At 39.0% G+C, this 23,349-nt stretch overlaps 1 protein-coding gene across 1 annotated transcript in view; it reads left to right on the top strand.

Moving 5' to 3' along the window:
* Positions 1 to 6,086: 6,086 nt before the first annotated feature.
* The window catches only part of RYR2 (ryanodine receptor 2), a 416,366-nt gene continuing 399,103 nt past the window's right edge, over positions 6,087 to 23,349 (top strand). The window contains exon 1 of the mRNA XM_040551914.1: positions 6,087 to 6,340. Within this exon, the coding sequence (XP_040407848.1) occupies positions 6,293 to 6,340 (48 nt within the window). The 5' untranslated portion in view covers positions 6,087 to 6,292. The remainder of the gene's footprint in view (positions 6,341 to 23,349) is intronic.

Genomic DNA, 23,349 nt, shown 5'->3' on the forward strand with positions numbered 1-23,349 from the left:
TACAATTTTGTTAATGAATATATTTTTTAAAATTGTATTAGTGAAATGGACAATTGAATGTTGGTTATTTACTATATAGACTTGTCCAGATACTGTATCTACAGCAGTTAAGTACTTGTTGTGACTGGAATGTAATCTCAGTGGTTTGGGTTCTGTTGCCTCCATGGAGCTTTCACTTCTTAATGGCTTCAGAGACTAATCTTGAGTTAAGAGCCAAACATTTTTTCCTCTGCATTACTGCAGTTGTGTTTAGATTCGTGGCTTTTAATGTCAAAAGGAAATTATAGCTCATGCATGCCCTTCCAGGCAGAATAGCTCATGCAGGGGACATTAGAATGACTTAGAGGAAGTCTGCAATGAATTCTGGAATCAACTCATCATAATTACGAAGAAAAGCAAATATTTTACCCCATGTAATAATCTTATATTTAAGAAATTGATAATTAACTGTGAAACCTGGGAGCCTGTGTTTTTGCTGGTCAATGAAAATGATGGTGGGAAAAAGTATCCTCATGACAGATTTTTCCTGTCAGTATGTAAGGAACATCTATTTTTTTCTCCAGTTATCTGCACTGGCATGTGAACAAGGTTACTTGTGCTTGCGTATCGTATTTAATGCTCACCCTTCTGACTTTGTCACCCAGTGAGGAAGTCAAAACAATACCCCCTTATGTGACACCACAGACATTACAAGTATTCTAAGGTAAAAGCCAAGTATGTATCTCTCAAAATTATGGCCAGAATTTTTCCAACAATTATGAATAACAAATATATCAGTAAAACAGTTTGCACATTTTTTTTTGTCTCAGAAAAGCTAAATTAATCATTTGATCACAGTGAACAGTTCACCTAGTAGCAGTTGTAATCCTGCACTTGTGTTGTCATAGTCACAATTCAAATGAGATGTTTGCATTAGGCCTAGTTATGAATCCAAGTTTTAAGTTTCAATTTCTGGTAGTGTTGTCTGTCTTAAAATGTGTAAATATTCAAGTCTTGGAATTTGTTATGATACATTTGAAGAAATGTACTAGAAATGGCAGCTGAAAGGTAAAAATTCTGTTAATCCAATGATTTTGTAGCTCACAGGTTTAATATTAAGAACTGAAAGTCCTTTAAAGTTTCCTCCTTCCCTTCTTCCACTTCCTCCCTTTTCTTGCCTCTTTTTTCTAGCAGCTTCTCCAGGCTTCTGCTAACATCACCACCTCACGTAATGTCTATGAGAAAAATACATTTCAACTGCCGACATAAAGGATATTAAATTGGAGAATGGTCAATCCAAGTGAGTTTTGTGGTGATTACCAATTCCTTTTTGTCACTAACTTATAATCATTTTAAGTAATATAAATATTTCCCCGTGCAAGTAATATTCTTTTCATTTTCTCTGAAGACACAAGAATTATTGGTTATTTCTAAAAACTTGCCAACAACTTCCACCTTTGGTAGCCAGTGTCTGATTAATACCTATAATGCAGAGAGTTCATTTTCTCTTAGCAGAAGTTTCCTGCTGTTCCCAGTGTTCATGCTGTTTCCCTTGGCCCTTCTTCCCCCTGTGTACAAATAGTTGTCTCAGCAGCCATGGAATAACTATTCTGCATCTCCCCAGAACAAACTGTGAGTTTGCTGTATCACTGAAACTTTATTTTTTGAAAGCAAAAATGTGAAAAAACTACCGTTTGAAATGAGTCTGTTTTGAGATTGACTAATCTCTTAATTATTTGCATTCATAAAGGTTCTTGGATATTAAAAACAAGAAGAAGGGATTTCCCCACCTTTGTTCGAGGGTTATTTAGGTACTCAGATATGAACTTGTTCAGAATAAATCAGAAACGCTGAATATCTAAGTGCTTACTTGAAAACATGTTGAAGCGCCTTAAAAACCTGCTCACCTCCAACTCTTTGCATGGATTTTTGAGAGACGGACACATGATTAATATCAATTATTAGTAAAAAAAATTACCTTCCTCATTGGCTACACAAATATGGAATTCCAATTTTGAGCATTATGTATAGTTACATAAAGACATAATTTGTTAGAAGACCTTGGCAACCGGGAAAATCTTTTTTGAGGATGGTATTTTGTGTGCACTTCTAATGTATACCGTTAATATTTCGAAACGCTATATAGTAATGCCTGCAGACAAACCAAAGGAAAAAAAGTCCCTTCAAAAATATTTCTTTTTCCAAGTTTATGCCTCACAATAGTTTCCAGTGAATTTATTGGAAAGTACGTTAGAAAAAGATTAAAAAAGCAATAAAAACTCCAAGGAGACAAGAACATGAAAAACCAAGCAAACTATTATTCCCCAAGATCTAGGAAGACCCATAGCTCCTCCTTCATGTTAATAATCCTGCACACAATAACGGAAAGAGAAATTAAAAGCTTTGAGCTTTGCCAAGAAGGATGCTCCAGGTACTGATAATTTTTTGGTTTAGGGGGAAAAGTATAAATTTTCATGCTTGGTCACTGCCATGTTCCAGACTACACTTAGTAATGAGCTCACCAGGTTCAGCTGATGACAGAAAGAAAAGTAACAGAAAAGGTCTCAGAAAATGACTATTTGTGTTCAAATTCAAATGCAACTTTTGGGGAGATTTTTCCTGTAATTAAGCAATGGCTTAATTTTGGGCTTGCCTTTGTATTTCTGATAACTGAAGTTCTCATAAAACAGGAAAAGCTTCACTGTTGTTGTATGCCTACGTGAATACTTGTTTGCGTAAGTGATTTATCTAGAGTACGGGATGTATACTTAATGACAGACGTGCGATTAACATTTATATAGTATTTTATGTGTTCAGGATGAGCACTACTGAAGAAAAAATGCAGTATATTATTGAACTCTGGGGAAATCATGATAGGCATATAACTATGTGGTCTTAGTTATAATTATGTTTCCTTAACCTCTACTAATCTGCAATGAAATTTCATTTTAAATTCAATGGGGAATCAAGTTTACTCATTTTATTCATTTTCCTTGTCACAGTTGGAACCTAAACTGGCACAGATTTTACACTGCATCTATTTCATTGACCACAGTGGTGCTCATTTATGACGTGATAGAAGATGCAATCCTTTTAGTTTTACAAAATTTAGAATAACGTGTTCAGACAAGACTGGTATCTGGCTGATGGTGATGTAAAAGTCTGACATGCTGTAACAAAGAACAGTGTGAGGAAGAAAGGACAGTACCATTTCATTCTCATTGGCATTGTCTTATTCTGTGCTTCTAGGAAGACAATGTTAGCATGGTGATATATTCTAGTAGAGATGGAAAATTAAGAAACACTTGGGAGTTCCCTTTATGGTACTGTATACTTGATGTTCATGGTACTTACTATTATTACAGACAGCAGACAATGTTTGTTTTATGTAGATTATTACTCGAGTGGGTGCATACAAACCTATCTATGCATTTTCTCCTAACATAGTATTAAGTTTCCTATAGTAGATGATTACAATTTATGAAATTAAAGTGCTAAAATACTTACAATATTGTCTACGTTCTTTTGAGAATCCTGCTGAGGTATCTCAGAGGCACTGTTGCACCGGTGCTGCTATACTGGCTCTGCATCACCCCAAGAAACCTGTTTTCAGTGAAGACTGGTAAGGGCCTGTTATGGAAGGGGCAAGAAACCCTTGTTGTCTAAAAGCAAAATGCACGAAGTTAATAATGTGTCATAGTGATAATTACAAACCTGCACTGAGATGGGCAAACTTTGAATGGGGTTGTGAGAGAAACATAGCGAGAACAAGGCAACAAAGGGAGCACTACATGGGGAACAGCAGGCCACACATCACGTACAGAAATTTATTGTAAAAACATTTCTGATCTTTCCACATAGGTAGAGTAAGGCTTCACGTTTTCAGCAGAAAAAGGAGAGGCACATACATTGTAGCTGAGTAGTGTGGGTGAGGTAACACAGAACAAGTCAAACCTACCTCCATGGTTAAGGAATTTACTTTGTTTTGGCCTATTTGTGTGTGCACTGATTTTATATTCTATGCATACTTTGTAACTATATGAAATATTCATTGTGTATATGTGTGCGTATAATAGTCTGTGTATGGACATATGAATATTAGTTCTTGATGAACAATCTAACAAGAAGCTCTCATTTCAATGACATTCAGTCTTTTTTACGCTGTTCAGAAAGTTATTAAAATGATCTTTTATCTTTACTACTTTTAACTTTGTTTCTTATGCAAATTAAATTACCTACCCATGTGTGGTATCTCTCTGTTATTGCATACCTTTTAACTAACTGAGAAAGTCCAACAAATGTGACAGAGGGCTAATAGTATCACATGCATTAGTTCCTAGCTATTTCATGGAAAGGGATGCTTGGGTAAAGAAGTTAACAGAGTATTATCTTATGTCAGAAAAACTGTAGCACACAGTTCACTCATTAGACACCATCAAATCTGAATGTTTGAGAAATATTGCTGTGTTAAACTGACTTGTTCTGTAAGTGGGATAAAGCATAATCAAAAGGTTATTTATTCAGCGCACCTCTCCTAGCAGGAGTATGTTTCAAGAAATATCTTTCCGTCAATAATTTGGAGAAAGGGATACTTAAGAGGTATGAACACTGTAGCAATATGAAAAGCATTTATTTCACTTTATCATATTTAGAAAAATATTTTCACATGGAAGTAAGTTTGAGAGGTAAAAATCTCTTGAAGCAATCAATAGCTGAAAACAGTGAATTATTAAGGAAATACTTAAGCTACCCTAACTCTGGAGTTCATCTGTAGAACCTCTGTATTAAATACTCATACGTTACTTGTTCTACAGACCTTATGGGTCTTGGCTGCCCTTGCAGTTGCCAGTCTGTCAGAAGAACAGTTTATCTACTTCTGGGAGTAATGATAAGATCTCTTAACAAGCTTTAATAAAACTTTTTAACAATGCCCTTGAACACTGTAAAGACTATGGATATGGCTTCTCAAGAATCACTTAGTTATCATCGTATCTTGTTATGCTAGCCACATACTCTGTTTAACAAAATTGTTGAGATTTTGTTATGTTTACTTGTTTGGCTCCTTCAAAAGCCTTCTGCAGATATACACCCTTCACACGTATTACTGTCAATGTTCACTGCATTATTTCTTAAGATACTCTACTGTCCTCGCCTCATGACCACTGCATCACATTAGCAGAGCCTCTCCACTATATATTTATTCCAGAGCACTACTGATGTTAGAAGTTTTGCAGCTCTTGGAGGTTGCCAAACATTTCTTTGCTGGAGGCCTGGCTTCCCCACTTCTAGAAATAAAATGTCCTTCGTAATGTATGGCCTGCAGGAACGCTCACTAAAGATCAGCTATTCCGTGGTAACCCTCTGCTTTACCCCAAGGCAAACATGCTAGCTATCCTTTGAGTAAGGTCAGTTGTAAAGCCTCTCCTTCATCCTGGTTTAAGTGCACTAGTATGATGTTCAGAGGCCAACAGGTCCAGATTCCATGTGCAGCCACGTAGCCCACCTGTCTCTTCTCCCAGATGACGCCCTTGGCTTGTGCAAGCTGCCCACAGAGCAGTTCACACCCCCCTCTCTCAGGGTACCTCTTCCATGGCCCAACATTGGCAGGCCCAGGTTGCCTGTTCCCCCATTCCCCCACTCCGTGGCTGCTGGAGGCATGTGGGGCTCCAGTCCCAGCCCTCATAGCCAGGCCCGGAGCTGTGTGAAGCACGTGCCACATGGCCACCACTGCCCTGCTTCCCTTTGCTTCATGCCATGCAGTGGCTGCTGGGTTGGGTGGCAGATGCCTGAGGTGAGCTTCCAGGATGGATGGGCATGCTGTCCGTCCGTCCGTCCATCCATCCATCCATTATCCACCCATCCATCCACCCGTCCGTCTGTCCATCTATCCATCAATCCATCCATCTGTCCGTCCGTCCGCCCCCGGGCCACCTCTCCGCGGATCAGCCAGCAAGGGGCGCTGGGCGGCGGGTTTGCGGGGCGGCGGGTTTGCGGGCTGCGGATCACCTGCAGCAGCGGGGGGGCCGGGAGCTCCGCCCTCCCCCCCCCGCCGTTAATCGCATCCCCCTCCCCTCGTGCCAGGCACTGCCACTGAGGCGGCCGAGCCGCTCCGAGCCGTGCCGAGCCGCGCCAACCTGCTGCAGGCGGGCGGGCACCCGCACCCCGCTCACAGCCAGGGCCGGGCTGGGGCTGCCGCCTCCGCCATCCCCGCACTTGCCCCAGCCCGGTAGGGCGGCCAGCCTTCGGCCGCCTCCTCCTTCTCCTCACCCGGAGCCACCGCCGCCGCCCGGCAGGAAGACAGAGCGGGGGAGCCATGGCCGAGGGGGGCGAGGGCGAGGACGAGATCCAGTTCCTGCGAACTGTAAGCGCCGTGCCTGCATCCCCCTCCTCCGCGCTGGGCCGGGGGGTGACGCCTGGGCTTTGCCCTGGGGGGGCACCGGGACGCGAGGAGGGGTGGGGTAGAGGGGATGCTGCCGGGCAGGGGGAGGCTCCGAGCTGTCCCCCCGGTGGGGTTAGCGGGGTTTGGGAGCGGGGGGCGGCGGTGCCGCGGTGCGGGGGCGGCCCGGGGGTGGTGGGGGGCGGGCAGGGCGCCCCCGCCGCCTCCCCGCAGGTATCCGCCGCTCCTACTGCGGGGAGTCCCCGGCTTCAGGGCTGCGGTCGCACTCCTTGCGTAAAAGGAGATTTTATATATTAAAAAAGAGTGGCCTGTCCCCTCGTAGCCCGCTCCGCAGCAAGGTTTCCGCTAACTTGCGGGGCGCCCTCGTCGCGGAGCACGGACTAACCCCTTCTCTGGTGTGGGCATCCCTTCTGTACGCCTGTCTTCTTCAGTCCCGAGCACGTCAAGCGCTAGAGCACTTCTTCCCCGAGTTTAATTAATACGTCGGGACTGCTGCGTTTTATGCTTCTCGGGGTTATTTGTCTCCCAGCGATGCTTTTATTTACCTGCTGGGCCATGTCGCAAGTGCTGCTTGTACACACAGCCCCAGCAAGTTTTGTAGATGGGCATATTTGCATGGTGCCGTACGCATACCCTGTCACAGCTTTTGGAAAAATTGCTGAGATGTTTGATAGGATGTTATAGAGACACTGAGACCATGTGGTTAAGCTCATTTTCCTTTTTATTTAGTGCAGTCTGACTTAGAAAATGTTCATGATCCATGTCTTGTAAGAAAACCCATAAAAAGGAGGGGGAAGCAAACCACATAGATACCATATATCTGCTGTTGGCAGCAGTACAAATCATGGATCTTGGTGGTCTTAGCTTTATTTCAATCAGAAACTGGGAAATAATAGATAATTTTCCTGTTAAAATATTTTGAATTCTTGGAAGGTCTGGTTAGACAGGGAATATAGCTGTTATGCAACACTAGCATGAAAATTGTCGACTTTTTTTTTCCCCTCTCAGCATTATTTGACTTGTATTGTAGTGTTGTATAACACCTAAAGGCAAAACAAAATACTTCTTTGAAAGAAAATGTGCCATTCCATTTTTGAGTTTTATTGTTAGTCCTCTTGCTGGTGAACATTTCTGGAAGACTTGTACCATCACAGGCAGGCTTACTGCAGGTTTGAATGTTAAGCGTAGCTCATGGAAGTGCTGTTATCTGAATGCCTAATAGGGAAAGAGAAGCAGGGAGCATGCTAATACTGCTCTGCACAGACAGAGTGTTAAACCACAGCACCTGACAGCAACAGCACATTATGTAAAAACAACACTCCTGATAATGTGCGTCAGGCTTAGTAGAGATCTGGCAAACACAGCCTTAGACCATCCTGGACGTTTTTTTAGGATGTCGTACTGGTGGAAAAATGACCTTGAACAGGGTAAACTGAGGCACAGGGAAGGCTTTTTGTGTAGTGAAATAAAGTAATAATAATAAAAAGAAATAACCTTTTTGCATGAAGTAGTGAAACTTTAATGTGTAGTTATTTGTAAGTAGTGAGATTTTTACTTCTCTTTTGTTGGAGTTATGAGCGTTGCTTGGAAAAGTCAGTTGCTTTAAGATGTAACCTGTGTAGTCTTCTTTCTATCCTTAGAAAGTTTGGATTAGTTTTCTGTAAAGCTATTAGATATGTGTAAATTTCTGGATGGCATTGATAGAAAGCACTTGAAATCAACTGTTACCTGATAATTGCTGCTGTTTCTCCACTGAGTTATTTATTTTTGAAAGAGTAATTAGGGACAGATGGATTCATGAATGCTTTGGTAGTTAAAATAGAACTTTTCAAAGAACACCTTATGCAAGCGAAAAAGCTTTCTGTGCTCTGAATACCTTAATCATGACATCTGTAGGCCCACTACATGTAGACAGTGTTTTCTGTATTTTCTTCTTTTGATAGCTCTGGATAAACTTTGTGAAAATGCAGGTTCTCTTTCTGATGTTGCAAAATTACTGTAGTTGTCTTTAGAGTTTGCCCTGGAATTTAAGCACAGTGTATATATATATTTTTTAATGTTTAAAGAGAAATGAAATTTTCTTCAATAAAAAGATGCCTTTCTTTGCAGTTAGCTATTAAACTGCATTTGTGTTTGCAATCTACATGTTGATCACTAATTTTCTTTTGTGTGTGTGTGTTTTTCTTTGTCTACACACATTCCTGTTTCACCCAATGATTCCTCTTCTCTTGGTGCTTTTATCTTATTATTTTTTTAATAATGTGACATCATGCATTTCCTCCTACAAATTTGCTGCTAGGGTGAATGTCTGTTTCAGTTGGGAATTGTTTGATATGTCACTTCTGAAAAGTGAACGTAACCTATTAATGCCTTGGGTTTCTGGAGGTATCAGTTCCTATATTGATCGAGACAACCCCAGACAGACTGGAATTCAGCCCTTCTCCAGGAGGTTTTGTACAGTCCTCTGAATTATAGGTGTCTCCACAGACAGTGGTCTCCTCATTACTCTGCTGAATATGGCAGGTGGAGGTAGCCTTATATTACGTGTACCCGTTTTTAGGCTTGGATTTGCATTCCCCTGACCTCCCAGTGAAGGCATGCGTGAGGTGCAAGGGGAGTGAAGAGGAGCAAGTATCCTGCTTTGGGTTTTATTAGTTGTTTGTCTGGAGGATAGCCAGTTCACTGTAGAGGATTTATTTATTTATTTATTTATTTAATATTACAAAGGAGAAAGATATGTACAAAACAAACTCTTCATTTGTTTATTCTTTATGTTCAATAACACAAACTGTTTATAGTTAACAGGGGAATGACTTGTTTACTTTTTTCTTTTGTTTCAGGATATGTAATTTATCCAAAGGGAAAATAATTCGGAGCTCCACAGGAGAACAGAAAATGTATTTGCCTAAATGCATATGATCCTTTCATAATGTGTACGTTCAAGGACTGAACGTTTGTGGTGCAGTATGCACATAAAGGCCCTCGTGTGGAGGCGTGTTGTGGAGGATAGGGTTGAAACAGTAGCAGTATTTCAACAAAATACTGCCTAGGAGTATCCCTTACACTGGTTAAAGGTGCCCTGAGTTTTGGAAGCAATTATGTACCAAGGAGTGACGAGATACTGCAATTCAGCTATTAGATCTCAGGATGTTCCTGATGCCAGTACGTATGTTTTCCTGGAGCTGTGGAGTTCCTTGCATCAGAGACAGGTGGTCTTTAAGATGTTTATGGTAGGTGACACCATCAGGACACACTGAAGTAAGTCTGACGGGATTATGGTCTTTCTCACTGTCCTGTAAGACAGTGGAGGCTAACATGTCTGTCAGAAATCAGAAGCACAGTCAGCGTGTGCAGCACATTTTCCACAGGTCCTTTGAACTCATTGTCTTTCCCTTTCCCTTTTCCATTAGAATGCTGATGTTCTTCTGTGCTCCCCCCTCCCCCATTTGTTTAATAAGGTCTCTTGCTTGTGTGAATGTGTTCTGTGCTGCATTATCTTGTACATGGACTTAATTGTTCTGAGTATGACTATGACTGTTAGAGGAAATTGGAAGGGTACTTTCCAACACTGGAAATGTACTTCTAAATGAAGTTAAATGTTGTTTAGGTTTGATGTGCAGAAGATTTTGCTAACTCAGTGCTGGGATTTTGTACTTCAGATGATAAAAGAATGCAGTTTGTGGCAGGGAATTTTTCTTCACTCTAAAATGAAGAATGTGGTTCAAATGTGATTGTGTTTGAAGGACAGAAATTCTGTGATTCCAGAGTCACTTCTGTTGCAGATACTCCTCTTTATAAAAGCATTTAAACAAGGAGTGTCACTTCAAATCTGATTAAAAATCATATACTTAAATGCCATCATGAATGAAGATGGAACTACAGGACAAAGAAGGAAGCTGGACAAACCAGATCTTAAGATTATTTTAAAATAATAAGTAATGAAACATAAGAAGAGTTGTTTCTATGTGTATCTCTTGGTGAAAAAGAATAGAAATGATTTTTTTTCCCTCTACAGTGCTTTTCATTCACTGTTTATCTTTCAAGTATTTTTTAAATCATAATACGTAACACCTTCAATTCTGTTAGCTGCGGTCATCAAATGTACAAATGCAGCTGCCAATGTGCACTGAGAAAAATGCACAAAACCAACCTTGGATATTAGGAACGATTTTAGAAGGAAAAAACATTGAAAGACACTTTGGCTAGCTTTTGTTTATCTTGAAAGCTATTCCTTGTAACTGTCGGTATGCGACTTCTGAAGATTCACCAGGGACTGGCACAAGAGACTACTGCTTAACAACTCATGTGAGGGATGGCGTGGCTGCCATTGCAGTGTCTGTACCTTCGTCCCTAAGGCACTGCACTGCAGTACAGATACTCAATCCGATCTCAAATTCTGTTTTGGAATTGAACTGGACAGACTGTAGTGAATGCATTTTAGCCAGGACATCTAGTCCATTTCTTATTTGGGAATTGTGTGAACATTTGGATATCCGTGTTTTAATTCCTAAATTGTTAGACAAACATTTTATACCACCCTTAGAGTGGTTATCAGTGGATAAAATCAGTTGTCTGTGTACTGTCTTGTCTGGTGTTCTGCATCTGGAGGTTGTCTGTATGGGACATGTGAGAGAGAGGTTGAGGAAGCTCCGTAGCAAGCAGCTGGTCCAACAGAGAGACGAGTTTCTTGCTAGCCCTGTGAGTTAGCTGGCTTGTGTTTTGATGCATAGAGAACTCTTCCTTTCAGTGCCTGAAAGTGTTTTGATGGATGGTGCTGCTTAGCATCATGAAGGCCCGACGAAAATCTATCACAGGAACTTGAGCTGCGGGTACATTGTAAGGAGAGAATTCCAGTATAAACACGGATTAACTTCTGACCAAAGACTTAGCACAGTCTCAAGAGCTACATCTGCCTTTGACTTCTTTATTTTAATGCTATGCTATTACAGGTGTATTTTAAAGGTGGCTTTCCTTTTATATAGCTGTGTGGAAAATGTGCGTGATGCTTCTAATTCAGGAAAGTACAACAGTTCTTGTGCAAAGATAAGGGTGTGTTGAAATATTTCTCTGAGTCAAGATAAAAGATAGGCAAGTGACCATATGAGAGAATAATGAAAGTGGGCTGCATCCACGAAGTACATGAATTAAACTAAAAATACGGAGATCTTTTCCTCCTGATTTTTTTTTTAACTTACAGGTGTTTTGTATTAAAACTGAGTTTTGGTTTTGTTTCCTAAACTGTTGATTAAATTTACTGAATTGGCTCAAAAAGTAGACTTTGCTATGTGTGGACAGCAAAAGAGAAGTTAGAAACTATCTGTGTGTGTAGGTGCTGGGCTTTCCTATTCTTCCTGATAAAAACTTAAGTGACATAAATTTGTTCCTTTTTTGTGTCATGGTACTAGTACATAAATAACCTTTGCTGAACTGGTAAATGGACACATTTTATGAGGATGATGAAAGAAGTTTACAACATTACAACTTCAGTCTACAACTTCCTCGTGAGGGGGAGTGGAGAAGCAGGTGACCAATTCTCCATTATCACCAGTGACAGGAACCGTGGGAACAGTGTTAAGCTGAGGCACGGGAAGTTTAGGCTAGACATCAGGAAGAGGTTCTTCACCGAAAGGGTGGTCGCACACTGGAACAGGCTCCCCAGTGAAGTAGTCACTGCACCAAGCCTGTCTGAATTTAAGAAGAGATTGGACTGTGCACTTAGTCACATGGTCTAAACTTTTGGGCAGACCTGTGCGGTGCCAGGAGTTGGACTTGATGATCCTTACGGGTCCCTTCCAACTCGGGATATTCTATGATTCTAAGTTTAAATTTTTCTTTGTGGTTGTTGTGGTTTGAACTGTGGTTGATTTAGATTAAAGAAGTCAGCGATGTACTTGCTATATTGTCCGAACATTTTTTTCTTAATCTGTGCATAAAAGGAGTATGTCTTTAGTCATTAGCAAATAATTACTTGGAATGCTATGGAGAAGTCTCAGAATGAAGCCCTGCTGTTGTAAATATGTACCACACATTTATTAGGTACTGATAAGAATGGCTAAAATAAATACATTAGTCAAATGAACAAAATGTTTTTTTTATACAACCACTTGTTTAAAAAAAGATGGCTTATGTTTGTAATGGTTCCCCCAGTCACGTAGGGTAACGAGGTCTCATGAGCGAAACTTGGATACCACCAAAGGCAGAGCTATTGACTTCAACGGAACCAGGTTTTCATCTCCCGACTTTGTTTGCAGGCAGACTGGCTACAAATGTGTGCCTAATAGTTTTTACTGTGTAAATGTCAGTTTGCTTCTGAAAACCATAAAGCTCTGGGAAGATTCAGTCTTCTGATTGGAATTGCTCCTAGTTATGACATTGTTAGGAGACTTTCATTGTCATCTATCAGATGGATCTTTTAGTGCAGCACTTCTGGGAAATTAAGCTCTATGAATTTCTGGAGATGGCTGTCCCTCTAAAGTGGAAATAAAATTGCAGGAATTCTTTGTATTTTGTATTGGTCAGGGGCTTTCTCTTTTATACATCATAAACAAGAATTTTGCTATTGATTGCAAGGGGTCACTTACTCAAATGAATAAATTCTCAAGACAAATAATCACTAGAGGCGAATGAGTAATGTTTTCCCATTAATACCATTTTAGACTTCATCTTTGAACAAAGGTACAAGAAAGTTCTGTATCTCAAGAGAAAGTTTCATACTGATGTATAAGACTACCAGAAGCTGGGCTCTGGCTTGATTGAGCTACTTGGTTTGAATTTGCTCCCTGAGCGTTGAGCATAGGTGAATAGAAACAGTTGCTAGTGAAGTACATAATCCAGACACCTTAATTGCTTTTTGATACTTTTATCCAAATTTATGCATATGCATTACAAAGAAGTGTTTCATTTGGGTTAACGTTTCCTCTGTTTGTACGCATTTGCATTTATAACATGAATTCTTGAAGTAAAATTAATGTTATCCTCAAGTAGTAGGAAGAGGATATGATATTTCTGAAGAAAAATGATACAAAAAAAAAAAGCCAGGGCAGATTTTTCAGTCTTAGTGTCTTGTCACTGCTTTCTAGTATCTAGATTAAAAAGCTTTAAAAGATGCTTTCATGATATGTGGCAAATAAAATAACAACCTAAGAGTAATGTATTTTCTTTTAATTAAAGCTGAAAACGTGAAACCTGTTATTTCATCCTTCAGGCAGCTTGAAAACACCCATTTTATATCTTAACCGTGGTCAGAAGGAGGTGAGAACAGAGCGCTTGAATTATTTACAGTTTATACCCTGGAAATTCTCCCAATAGCAAAACAAGAATAGCATAGCCTGGCATAATTCTCTGTCTCTCGTCAAAATCCTACAATAATAAGACCTATACTGTGTTTTGCAAGTGTATGATACTGAAAGCCATGTCCTGCTGTGCTTTCTGTGCCACTTCAGGAATGGAAGACCCCTTGAAGTGGATGCCTGATGCATCTCAGTAAATGAGAAAAGGCACAAAGGGGCTAGTTTAGGTAACAGCTGAAGCCTTTAAAAGGCAACCATAGCAATGCAGAGCTACTGCAATATTCTGTGCCCATCAGGGGAACAGCAATGATATTTCTTCATTGTCACTGCAATAAACAGAACAACTTAAGAGCAGCCACTGCCTGCAACATCATCACAGAAAAGATCATCCCAGTTTTCTAACAAAGACTAGCAGGAGCTCCCACCTGCTTTTGTGGCAGCATAGCTTTATGCTGTGCTCACTTCTTAATAAGCCGGAGCTTCATTAACTAATTGTGGATTCACTTGTGAAAGAAGTATTTTTCTTTTTTCTTCCTAATAATGGTGATGTTACTTGTCAGGTAAGTGTTTAAACTCTTCAGATATGTTGCTACTCCCAGAGCCCAATGATATGTAACTCAGCTATAGGTTTGAACAGACACATTTGAGACATATTGTGATTTAGTGGAAGCTTTGCTTAGTTTCTCAGAATTGCTTTAAGAGAAAAAAAACACAAAACAACTCCATTTTGAGCTGACAAAAAATCTTGTAGAAACATGCTGTAAATTTTGTTTTGATATAAAAGTTTCCTGCAATCCTATGGAGGAAATGCTCTTGTATTTTGGATAGTTCCAAGATATTACGTGTGATGTTATGCTTCCAAGTCCACATCAGAATTGTTAGCAGTATCTCATACAAGAGTACTATATTCAGTAAGCTATACGCTCGTTCATTTGCAGTTGCTTTTCTTTGAACTTTCAACCTCTGAGTCCAACATTTTTTGTTTGATCTCTCTCATTATTCCTTTTTATTGTCATAGCTGCTGAGACCTCTCTGTCTTCTGGTATTGGGTTTGATTGCTCTTCCTGATACAGTTTGACACACTTCAACCCAAGCCTGTGGCAGAACTTGCTACTGTCTTCAGTTATGAATTTAAACTTTTATTCAAACTGGTGGAAGGATGTTTTCCTGAAGGTGGCTCTTTAAACTCGGAATTTGTTTATTTTTTATTTCTTGTTGTCTTGATCTGACAAATGGCAAGGACAAGGTCTTTCCTTTTTTCCTCTCACAGAACAGGAAAATAACTATATTAAAAATGTCACATCAAGTTTACCATGTAGGAGAGTGGTTATGATGAGAACTTGAGTAATCTGTGTTTCTCCACATCATTGTATTGATGTATGGAAAACATCTGATGCTTTTGGAGTCCTTCAGCTCAAAAATCCTTAATTTTAGCTGTACAGCATTTGATGAGAAAAGGAGGGATGGAATCTGTGAGGGAGGGATGTCAAATCTCATACTGAGTTTTGTCATCCTCTTGAGAGGTATACCTTGGTGCTTGGCTTTTCTCCAGAATAAAACATGTTTGTGCCTAGAAATTTTAACTCTGAGTTTAGGCTCAAGTAGTTTTTTTGTTGTTGTTGATAATGAAGGACAAAAATAAGAATTAGGTTGTAAGAATTCATAAGCTTTGTAAGCTTTTTGTGTTCTTAAAGATGAAGAGAAATATATATATTTTTCTAGGAGAAATGTGGCTAAAAAAATACACAAAAAGCACTGTATAGCTGCAGTTTTAAGTACTGAAGAACTTACACCTGTTTATTGACTGCAGCCGGCTGAGAATGGAGATGTTTAATTTAATTTAGGAATTGTCATACCTGTTTGAATCATAGAATGGTTTAGATTGGAAGGGGCCTTAAAGATCATCTAGTTCTGTTCCCCTCCTCCTCCCCCTCTCCCCCCTAGTAGTCATAATCTACTGATAATCATTAGATGAATGTGGTTTAAAGATATGTCAGGCTGTGATGCTGGTATATTTTATTGAGAATGTTACAGGCATCACTTTTTTGATTGTTTTAATTGTCAGAAGTAATGTATAGCTCTTCTTTTTTATTCTGAGATTTCTAGTTGAATTTTAGCTTATAACTTATGTGTCTGCTGCAATTGCAGCTGCAGTCTCTAAATTTCTTCTTTCCTTATATACTTCTTTAGATCTGTTAGTAAAGCAGAATTATGTGTTTTCTGTTTTACCTCTATTTTTATTCTGCACTCTGTTCTGCAGTTTGTTTATTTTTTTTTATGTGACAGCTGCAAAGTTAAGAGTATCAGTGACTATTCTTCCCTTCCATACCAATTTGTTTTGGGGGATGCCCCTCAGACATGGTAAGTCGCTGCTCTCTAGAAATCCTGGCTTAAGGAATCATTTACTCTGGCCTTCTGCACAGGGTTGTATTCTTTTGACTCTGAGGAAAGGGTTAGTGGAGAGATGCTGTATTAGTTTTCCTAAAGCTCTAATCCTGTAAAGTAATCCTATTAATATGGTGTGTGAGAAATGCTCAGGCTTCAGAACTTGATGGGAGAGATTTGTTTCTATGCATGGCACCTGCATTTCTGTTTACATAGGAAGGCCTTGCTTCACTTTTTGGTTTACTAACAGAATTAACTAACATGGGTCAGAACACGCATTCAATGAAAGAGTGAGTTCAGTTGGGCAGTGAACCATGGGAGTGTTAATGCTAACAAAATTCTTCTTTATGTATCTATGTGATTTCATATTAGTGAGTGAGATTTTTTTATGATGATTTATGTCTGTTACAGAATTACAGTTTGACAATTGGAACCACATCTAGAACTTGGGAAGCGCACTTTGTTGTAGTAAGTTCTTATTCAAAAGTTATGGCTTGCTATTAGTAGTTATAGCCTAGTAATTTGTTTTATTGGTAGGGGCAGAGAAATGAGCAGTTCTGGGAGTGAAATGGGTTTGTAGCTACATTGCACACCTTTAACTACAGTAATCAGCTGAAGAAAATCCTTATATTCCTTTCAAAATTTCTAGCTGGATCTCGTTTTCCCTGCTGAAGGAATAATAAATTGTTTAAGTGAAAGAAATGCATAAAACAGGCAGGTTGGTATAACAGATTGTTAAAGGCTATTTCATTAGTAAAAGTGCAGAAGAAAATACTTCAGGCCAAAAAATATATTTGTACCATAAGCTTAAAACCAAGTGCTGCATTACAAAGGCTGCTTCCAATAAAAACACGGCTGTATTACCTGTTGCTTAAGTTCTATTGCAATTGTAATGGAAATTAATTGATTTTGTCAGATATTTAGCAGAATAATCTACTCTGTATCCATTAAACATTTTATGAACCAATTTGCTTGCCCAGGACTTCAGGGGGTCTATATGGCTATACGCTTCTTTTAAGTCTGGTTCTACTCTCACTGGTGATAATGTCAAGTCTCTTCCTCTAGACTTGAGCACATATCATTTTGTATGCTCTTTGTCTGCAATTTTAAGCACGATTAATATTTATCTTGTTTATGCCCCAAAAATGTGTGACCTGCTTTTCACACAATTAGCTTTAAAATGTGTATGCTTCGCTAATTGTGCTTCAAAGTGTTTACATCTAAATACTGGTAAACCACGTACCTGGTTGTCCAATGCAACAAAGGTGATAATCTGTCATGTTGCTATCTGAGGAGAATGCTAGATTTTTCTTATTCTGCAAATCTCCTGAAGTCTTCATTAGTTCTTCATTAATGAATGAAATATTGCTCTTGCGGAGTAGTATCCTTAATTTGCGTTAGCAGTGCACTTTTACTGTGTCCAGCATAATTTTTATGTCTTCTATGGAACTCGAAGTCAGCTCTAATTTGGGTTTGAGGTTATGTATGCTGTTTAAATTACTCAGGACGTCATATATACTGTGAGGGAGTACTGTTTTTTAGGTAATTGATATGTACAAAATACTTATTTTTCTTATTCCTTTTACTCTTCCAGTCTCCTATCTCCTATCTTTCTTTGTATCTTTTTTCTTACTTTTTAAAAATTAAAACAAAAAAAACACTTTTTTTTCGTGGTCTGTATTGTAAGATTAGAGACGTGACTTGTCTTGAAGCTTTTACTTTTACGTGAGTACAGTTGCTTTTGTTTAGTTAATGAAGAAAGTTTCAATTACACTTCAATGTAAGCAACTATCTTGTCACAAAGAGTTTCTGAAAGATCTTGGGATCTCCCTTGATTTATTTGTTGTCTGTAAGCCTAATTAAAGCCAATTTTAGGGATATTGGATTAGCACTTCCTGGAAATGAGCTCTTACTGGGCAGTGTTGCTCTTTCAGACTACTGTGTTAACTATGGCAGTGGTGAAATTGCAAAAATTAGGTACGCTTTCAGGTTCATTGTAAAGAGCATGTTAATGGTAAAATAAGTCTGCCTTTTTTTTTTTTCTGAACTGATCAGAATAGTGTACTTTGTACTCAGAATGTATAGTAAAAAACATACAGGTATAACAGTAGAAGGTCTTTCGCTTCTACTCCTGTTTTTCTACTTGGTGTAGTCTGTCTCCTCGACTCTTGGCTTACAGTAAAATTGACAGGCTTTAATGGAAAGGTCTTCAACCAATTTTTGGCTACGCATGATTTGCACGGCATTATCTGATAATATTCATTTCCCAGCTTATTTCCTGCTGAGATAGCAAACTTACAGCCTATATTTATTGAATTTTCCATAAATGGAACCAAACCTTCTGTGCACCCTTGCATATTTTGTATTCTATATGTTGTTTTCCAGTTGTCCAGAGGCTTCTTTGTTATCGGAAATGAACTATTTCAAATGATGTATATGGCATGTTCTCATGATTATGTTAATGTAAAATGTTGTGTAACTAACTTCTTTTTTCCTTAAGCATTAAAATCAATGTGGATCAGAGTAAAAATAAGAAAATGACACATATTGATTGCTTGAAAGCACACATTGTTTGCGTCTTACTTCCGTGTATCTTGTTGCTGATTTGTGTTTGTTCTCAACCTTTTAGGGATTTGTGTATCTATACATCTCTATATATTTTTGTCTAAACTAACCCATATCTGGAATCTAACCCACCTTTCAATTTGTAAGTTCTTTCAAAAACTGCCCTCCCTGTATGAAGGGTGATGAACCCTACGTGGTAGTTTTCTTCTGAAGAAGACAATGTTGGGAAACATGACAGTGTTTATAAACAGGTCCTTGTCCTCTTTTAAAACTGATCTACTGGTGTGCATTGTTTTGTTCTTTGTGCAACTCATGCTGAAGTCAAGGTTAATGTATTTTTTAATTTGGATTCAGTGTTCTGTTATATAGAATATGTTCTTATATTAAAGATTTTTATATCCTAAAGAACTTAGATTATTGTAATAATCTTACACTCACTGTAGTTTTATGATTAATAAATAAAATGCTTTATCACACTTTTTCTGTGGGTATGGAATTATTTTGAAATTTTTAATACTTATAGGAGAGATGGATATCACTTTTATATATTACATAACAGTTACGTAAGATTCTTGTGACTTGTTTTTCTTTTTGCAGAGAACCTTTTTTTTCCATGAAAGCAGTAGCAGTAGTTTGTCCTATGAATTTTTTTTTTTCTCCCCCCTCAGGGTGGAAAGCAACCTCTATTCTGTAATTAATGTTTCTCAGTAAGGTGGTACAATATAGTAAAATCATAAATACATTTCGTAAGACTGGATACATGTTGTTGAAAGCTACGGCGGTGTTTGGGTCAGAGAACAAAAATAATTTGGATAGACGTGGCTACTTCTGATCTGGAAGGTAGCCCAGAACACCTATTCCTTCCACTCCTTATGAGGTAAGGGAAACGATGTTGTGAAAGAGACTTTCATCACTTCTTTCAAACTTGCAAGATACAAAACAGAGAGATCAGAATCAGGCTATGCAGGTTTGGTACTGACTCCCAGAAGAAATTCCTTCTCTGTTGGCTTTTCCTTGCCGCTAAAATATCAGATGCTAGTACAAGAGAAGGATGGTCTGGAACGGTCTATGTTACTACTATGAAACCCTCTGGTCTATGGAGGGCAGTTGTCTCACTGTAACTGACAATTTTTTGGCTGGTTCAGCTGGAAACTTGGACTGTTTACTTCAGTGGTACCAGCAGATTCTGAGTTCACACCTACTGGTGGCCAAGGATTAGCTCTTTCACTGGGTGTATAAGAGAATTCAAATGAGAAAGTGTGGTCAGTCCACGATGTTCACTAGGTTTTGGTTGTGCAACTTCTGTTACTTAAATAGTGTTTTAATATCCCATCTAGCTATGATAACTCTTAGCTCTTGTAGATGTTGTTTGCATATTATATTTTCAGATTCAATCATTTGTGGTAAGAGTAAATTTTTTTTTACATGCTGTACATTCAGAAGGTATTTAGCAAGTAGTAGAGGCAAACAGAATACAAAATCCAGTGCATCATGATAAGCCTGAGGCTATAGAATGTTAGTAATTGCATAGAGGAAGTCTTTGTAGCTGAAAATGTGCACAAAGTCCATCATGATAGTCAGAAATTTAGTCCTGTTTAAGGGCAAGGATATGTCAATTGAAAGTGTCATTGTAATTGAAGTAACACAATGTGATGCTCATGAACTGACCGGAGGTTGAAAGAAGCTGCTGTTACAAGATTCAGAGATGATCCAGGGGACACAAAGAGTTTTATTAAAGATTAGCTGATATCAGTATCTTTCCCACTTGATTAATCAACATAACATGTATGGAACTGTGGTACAGCTTTCAATGTTGAATCCTTCTCTCTGCGGTTGTTTTAAAAAGACCTCCTATGGAGAAGTGTTTAAGGGTTTTTTTGTTATATTTTATTTATTTATTTATTACATTTTTTTTAAACACATTACTAAAGTTGCTTAAGGGAACTATCAAACTGCTGAGCCTCTTGAAAGGTTTTCATGAACTGTGTTTTTCTTCCTTTTCAGACTTGAGGCATTAGAAATTCTGCTGCATTGCTCTGGTACCTTTCAGTGCATTAGCTACGCAGCTCAGCTGACGTGGTTTTGTTGTTGGCAACCAGGCTATCCAAAGAAGATGAATCACACAATTTTATAGTCTTGACCCTTGCAAGATCAAGAACGAAAAAGTGTGTGCATACATTTTTTATATATATATATGTGTGTGTGTGTATATATATATATATATATATATATATATATATAAAATATTTATATTTCTTTCCCCCTTGGAGAGAACTGTAGAACAGAAGAAACTTTTTACATCTGTTCCTAGCTATTTCACTTAATATAGATTTTTTTTTAAAACAACATATTTTCCAGTATTCAAGAAATCAATAGGATCCAGCACATGATAAAAAGATCAGAAAAAACAAGCATTCATTAACAGATTACATGTGGATGTTTGTGGATCTTGTTAGGAGCCTTGATTGAAAATGGTTTATCTTTTCCTTCAAATCTGATGGGAAGGCTTGCATGACAGTGAGGTCCAGGCAACAGTGGAAAAAATAAGTTATCACTGTGTTTTGCTAAAGGGAGATTGTAAAGATCAACTGTGGATCAAGTATTAGGGATTCAAGCTTCTTGTTGCTGAAGGACTTAGGGATCTTTTGAAAACGAGTTCCTTTTTCTCTTGGAAAATGCTCTGATGATAGTCTTATTGGGGCCAAGCAAGATTTTTAATTTAGAAAGGATCTTAAAATGGAGATGGGTCTTATAGAAATGCCATTTAACCACTTTTGACCTAAGCTATTTTCTAGAAACAACATGAAATAGAAATAGAAACATTTCTTTCTCATTAGGAAACTACCTTCAAACTTCTTTGGCAACTCTAATGTTAAAGGCTACTTTTTCATCAATATTTCTCTTTTCTTTATCTTTTCTGTATGTGCTCATTTGCTGTAAAGAGTGTAGAGCTGTATTACCCTGTTTTAAATTTAAAGAAATAAAATTTTAAGAATGGTGCCTAGTAGCTGCTATATTTATCACTTCAGAGGAGAGCTCAATGTGAGGAAAAAGCAGTTTATGAGAAGTTCTTTAAATGGAATTGTATGTAAAATCTCTAATCGCTATCAGGGTGTTTAGAAAGCACAATTTATTTGATGGTCATCTCTTGAGATGAATTTCTGAACATCTTTGTAAACAAGATATAAAGCTCGTAATGTTCAAGTCAGCTTTGATTTGGGAGAAAGAAATGCTGAAGAGCTTTTTGAGAAGGAATGTCTAGAGTATTTACCTAGTTGCATAGAAACATTGCATTTTTAATTTGTAAAGCTGAATTTTCTTCTGTGTGTGAATGGTGTAATTCAAGCTCATGAGCTGTCTGACTGAAATCTGACACAGCCTGTGGACAGGAAAGTTTTCCAGTTTGTTCTCTAGACCAAAGGAAATGTCCCACTGAATACATTTGTCAGTTTTTCTCGATTAAGGGAGGGATCCCCAAAGTGTCAGATAAGTTATAACAAATCAGGCTGTAGCTGGCACTGTTTCAGTGCTAGGCATCTAACTGAAGACATTCTTTACAAAGAATGTCTAGTAAATGAACATGGTGCACTTATCCATATCCATATTTTGTGAAATGCAACAGGAATAGCTGTGTTGTTTTAATTATAAATAAAAAATATTTTTTTGGCCTATTCCCCATCCAGCATAATGTTATTTTCAAATACTGAAGGAACGTGTTTTCAAGTGCAGTTATAATAAAAATCACAGCCGAGAAACTAATGTATGACCATAAACAGATGCATGCTATAAAGGATGCATGGGAAGGCTGTCTGAAGAACATTTCTAGCTTTCTGTATGTTGAATACAAAGCAGTCTCTTCAGCAGTCTAAAAATGTATCTTCAGATGTTTTATGTGGTGCTGCCTTGGTGACAGCAACCGAGTGGTAGTGATATGACAAGCTAGTGTAGATAACCTGCTTGTGGTGGTTTTAGCCTGCTGGGCACCTGAACTCGACCACAACCATGTTCTCACTCCCTCTCCTCAAATTAAGACGGGGGGAAAGGGCTCTAGGGCTGAGATAAGGACAGGGAGATCACTCACCAGTTATTGTCACAGGCAAAACAGACTCAGCATAGGGAGATTAATATGATTTATTGCCTATCACTATCAGACTAGAATAGTGGAAACTAATGGCAAACTAAGAACGCCTTTTCCCCCATTCGCCCTCCCTTACCTCCTCCACCCAAGTGGTGCAGGGGAATGGTGAATGGGGGCTACGGTTATTCCCTAATGCTTTGTCTCCGCTGCTCCTTCATGGTCACTCTCTGCCCCTGGTCCACATGGGGTCCCTCCCACTGGATGCCGTCCTTCCCGGACTGATCTTGTGTGGGCTGCCCACAGGCAGCAGCTCTTCAAGAACTGCTCCAACATGGGTCCGTACCATGGTGTCCATCCATCCCCCAGGAGCAAACTGCTCCAGCACAGGTGCCCAACGGGTGGCAGCTCCCCCCCAGATGCCCTGCTTCTGCGTGTGCTCCTCTCCACAGGCTGCAGCTCTGGCCTGGGGTCTCGCCATGGGTCGCAGCCTCCTCCAGGCCACATCCACCCGCTCCACTGAGGGGTCCTCCACGGGCTGCAGCATGGAGATCTGCTCCATGTGGGACCCATGGGCTGCAGGGGGGACAGCCTGCTCCACCAGGGGCCTCTCCACAGGCCACAGGGGAGCTTCTGCTCCATGCCTGGAGCAACTTCTG

This window comes from Cygnus olor, chromosome 3 (assembly GCF_009769625.2).
Source record: "Cygnus olor isolate bCygOlo1 chromosome 3, bCygOlo1.pri.v2, whole genome shotgun sequence".
In the NCBI taxonomy this organism is placed as follows: domain Eukaryota; kingdom Metazoa; phylum Chordata; class Aves; order Anseriformes; family Anatidae; genus Cygnus; species Cygnus olor.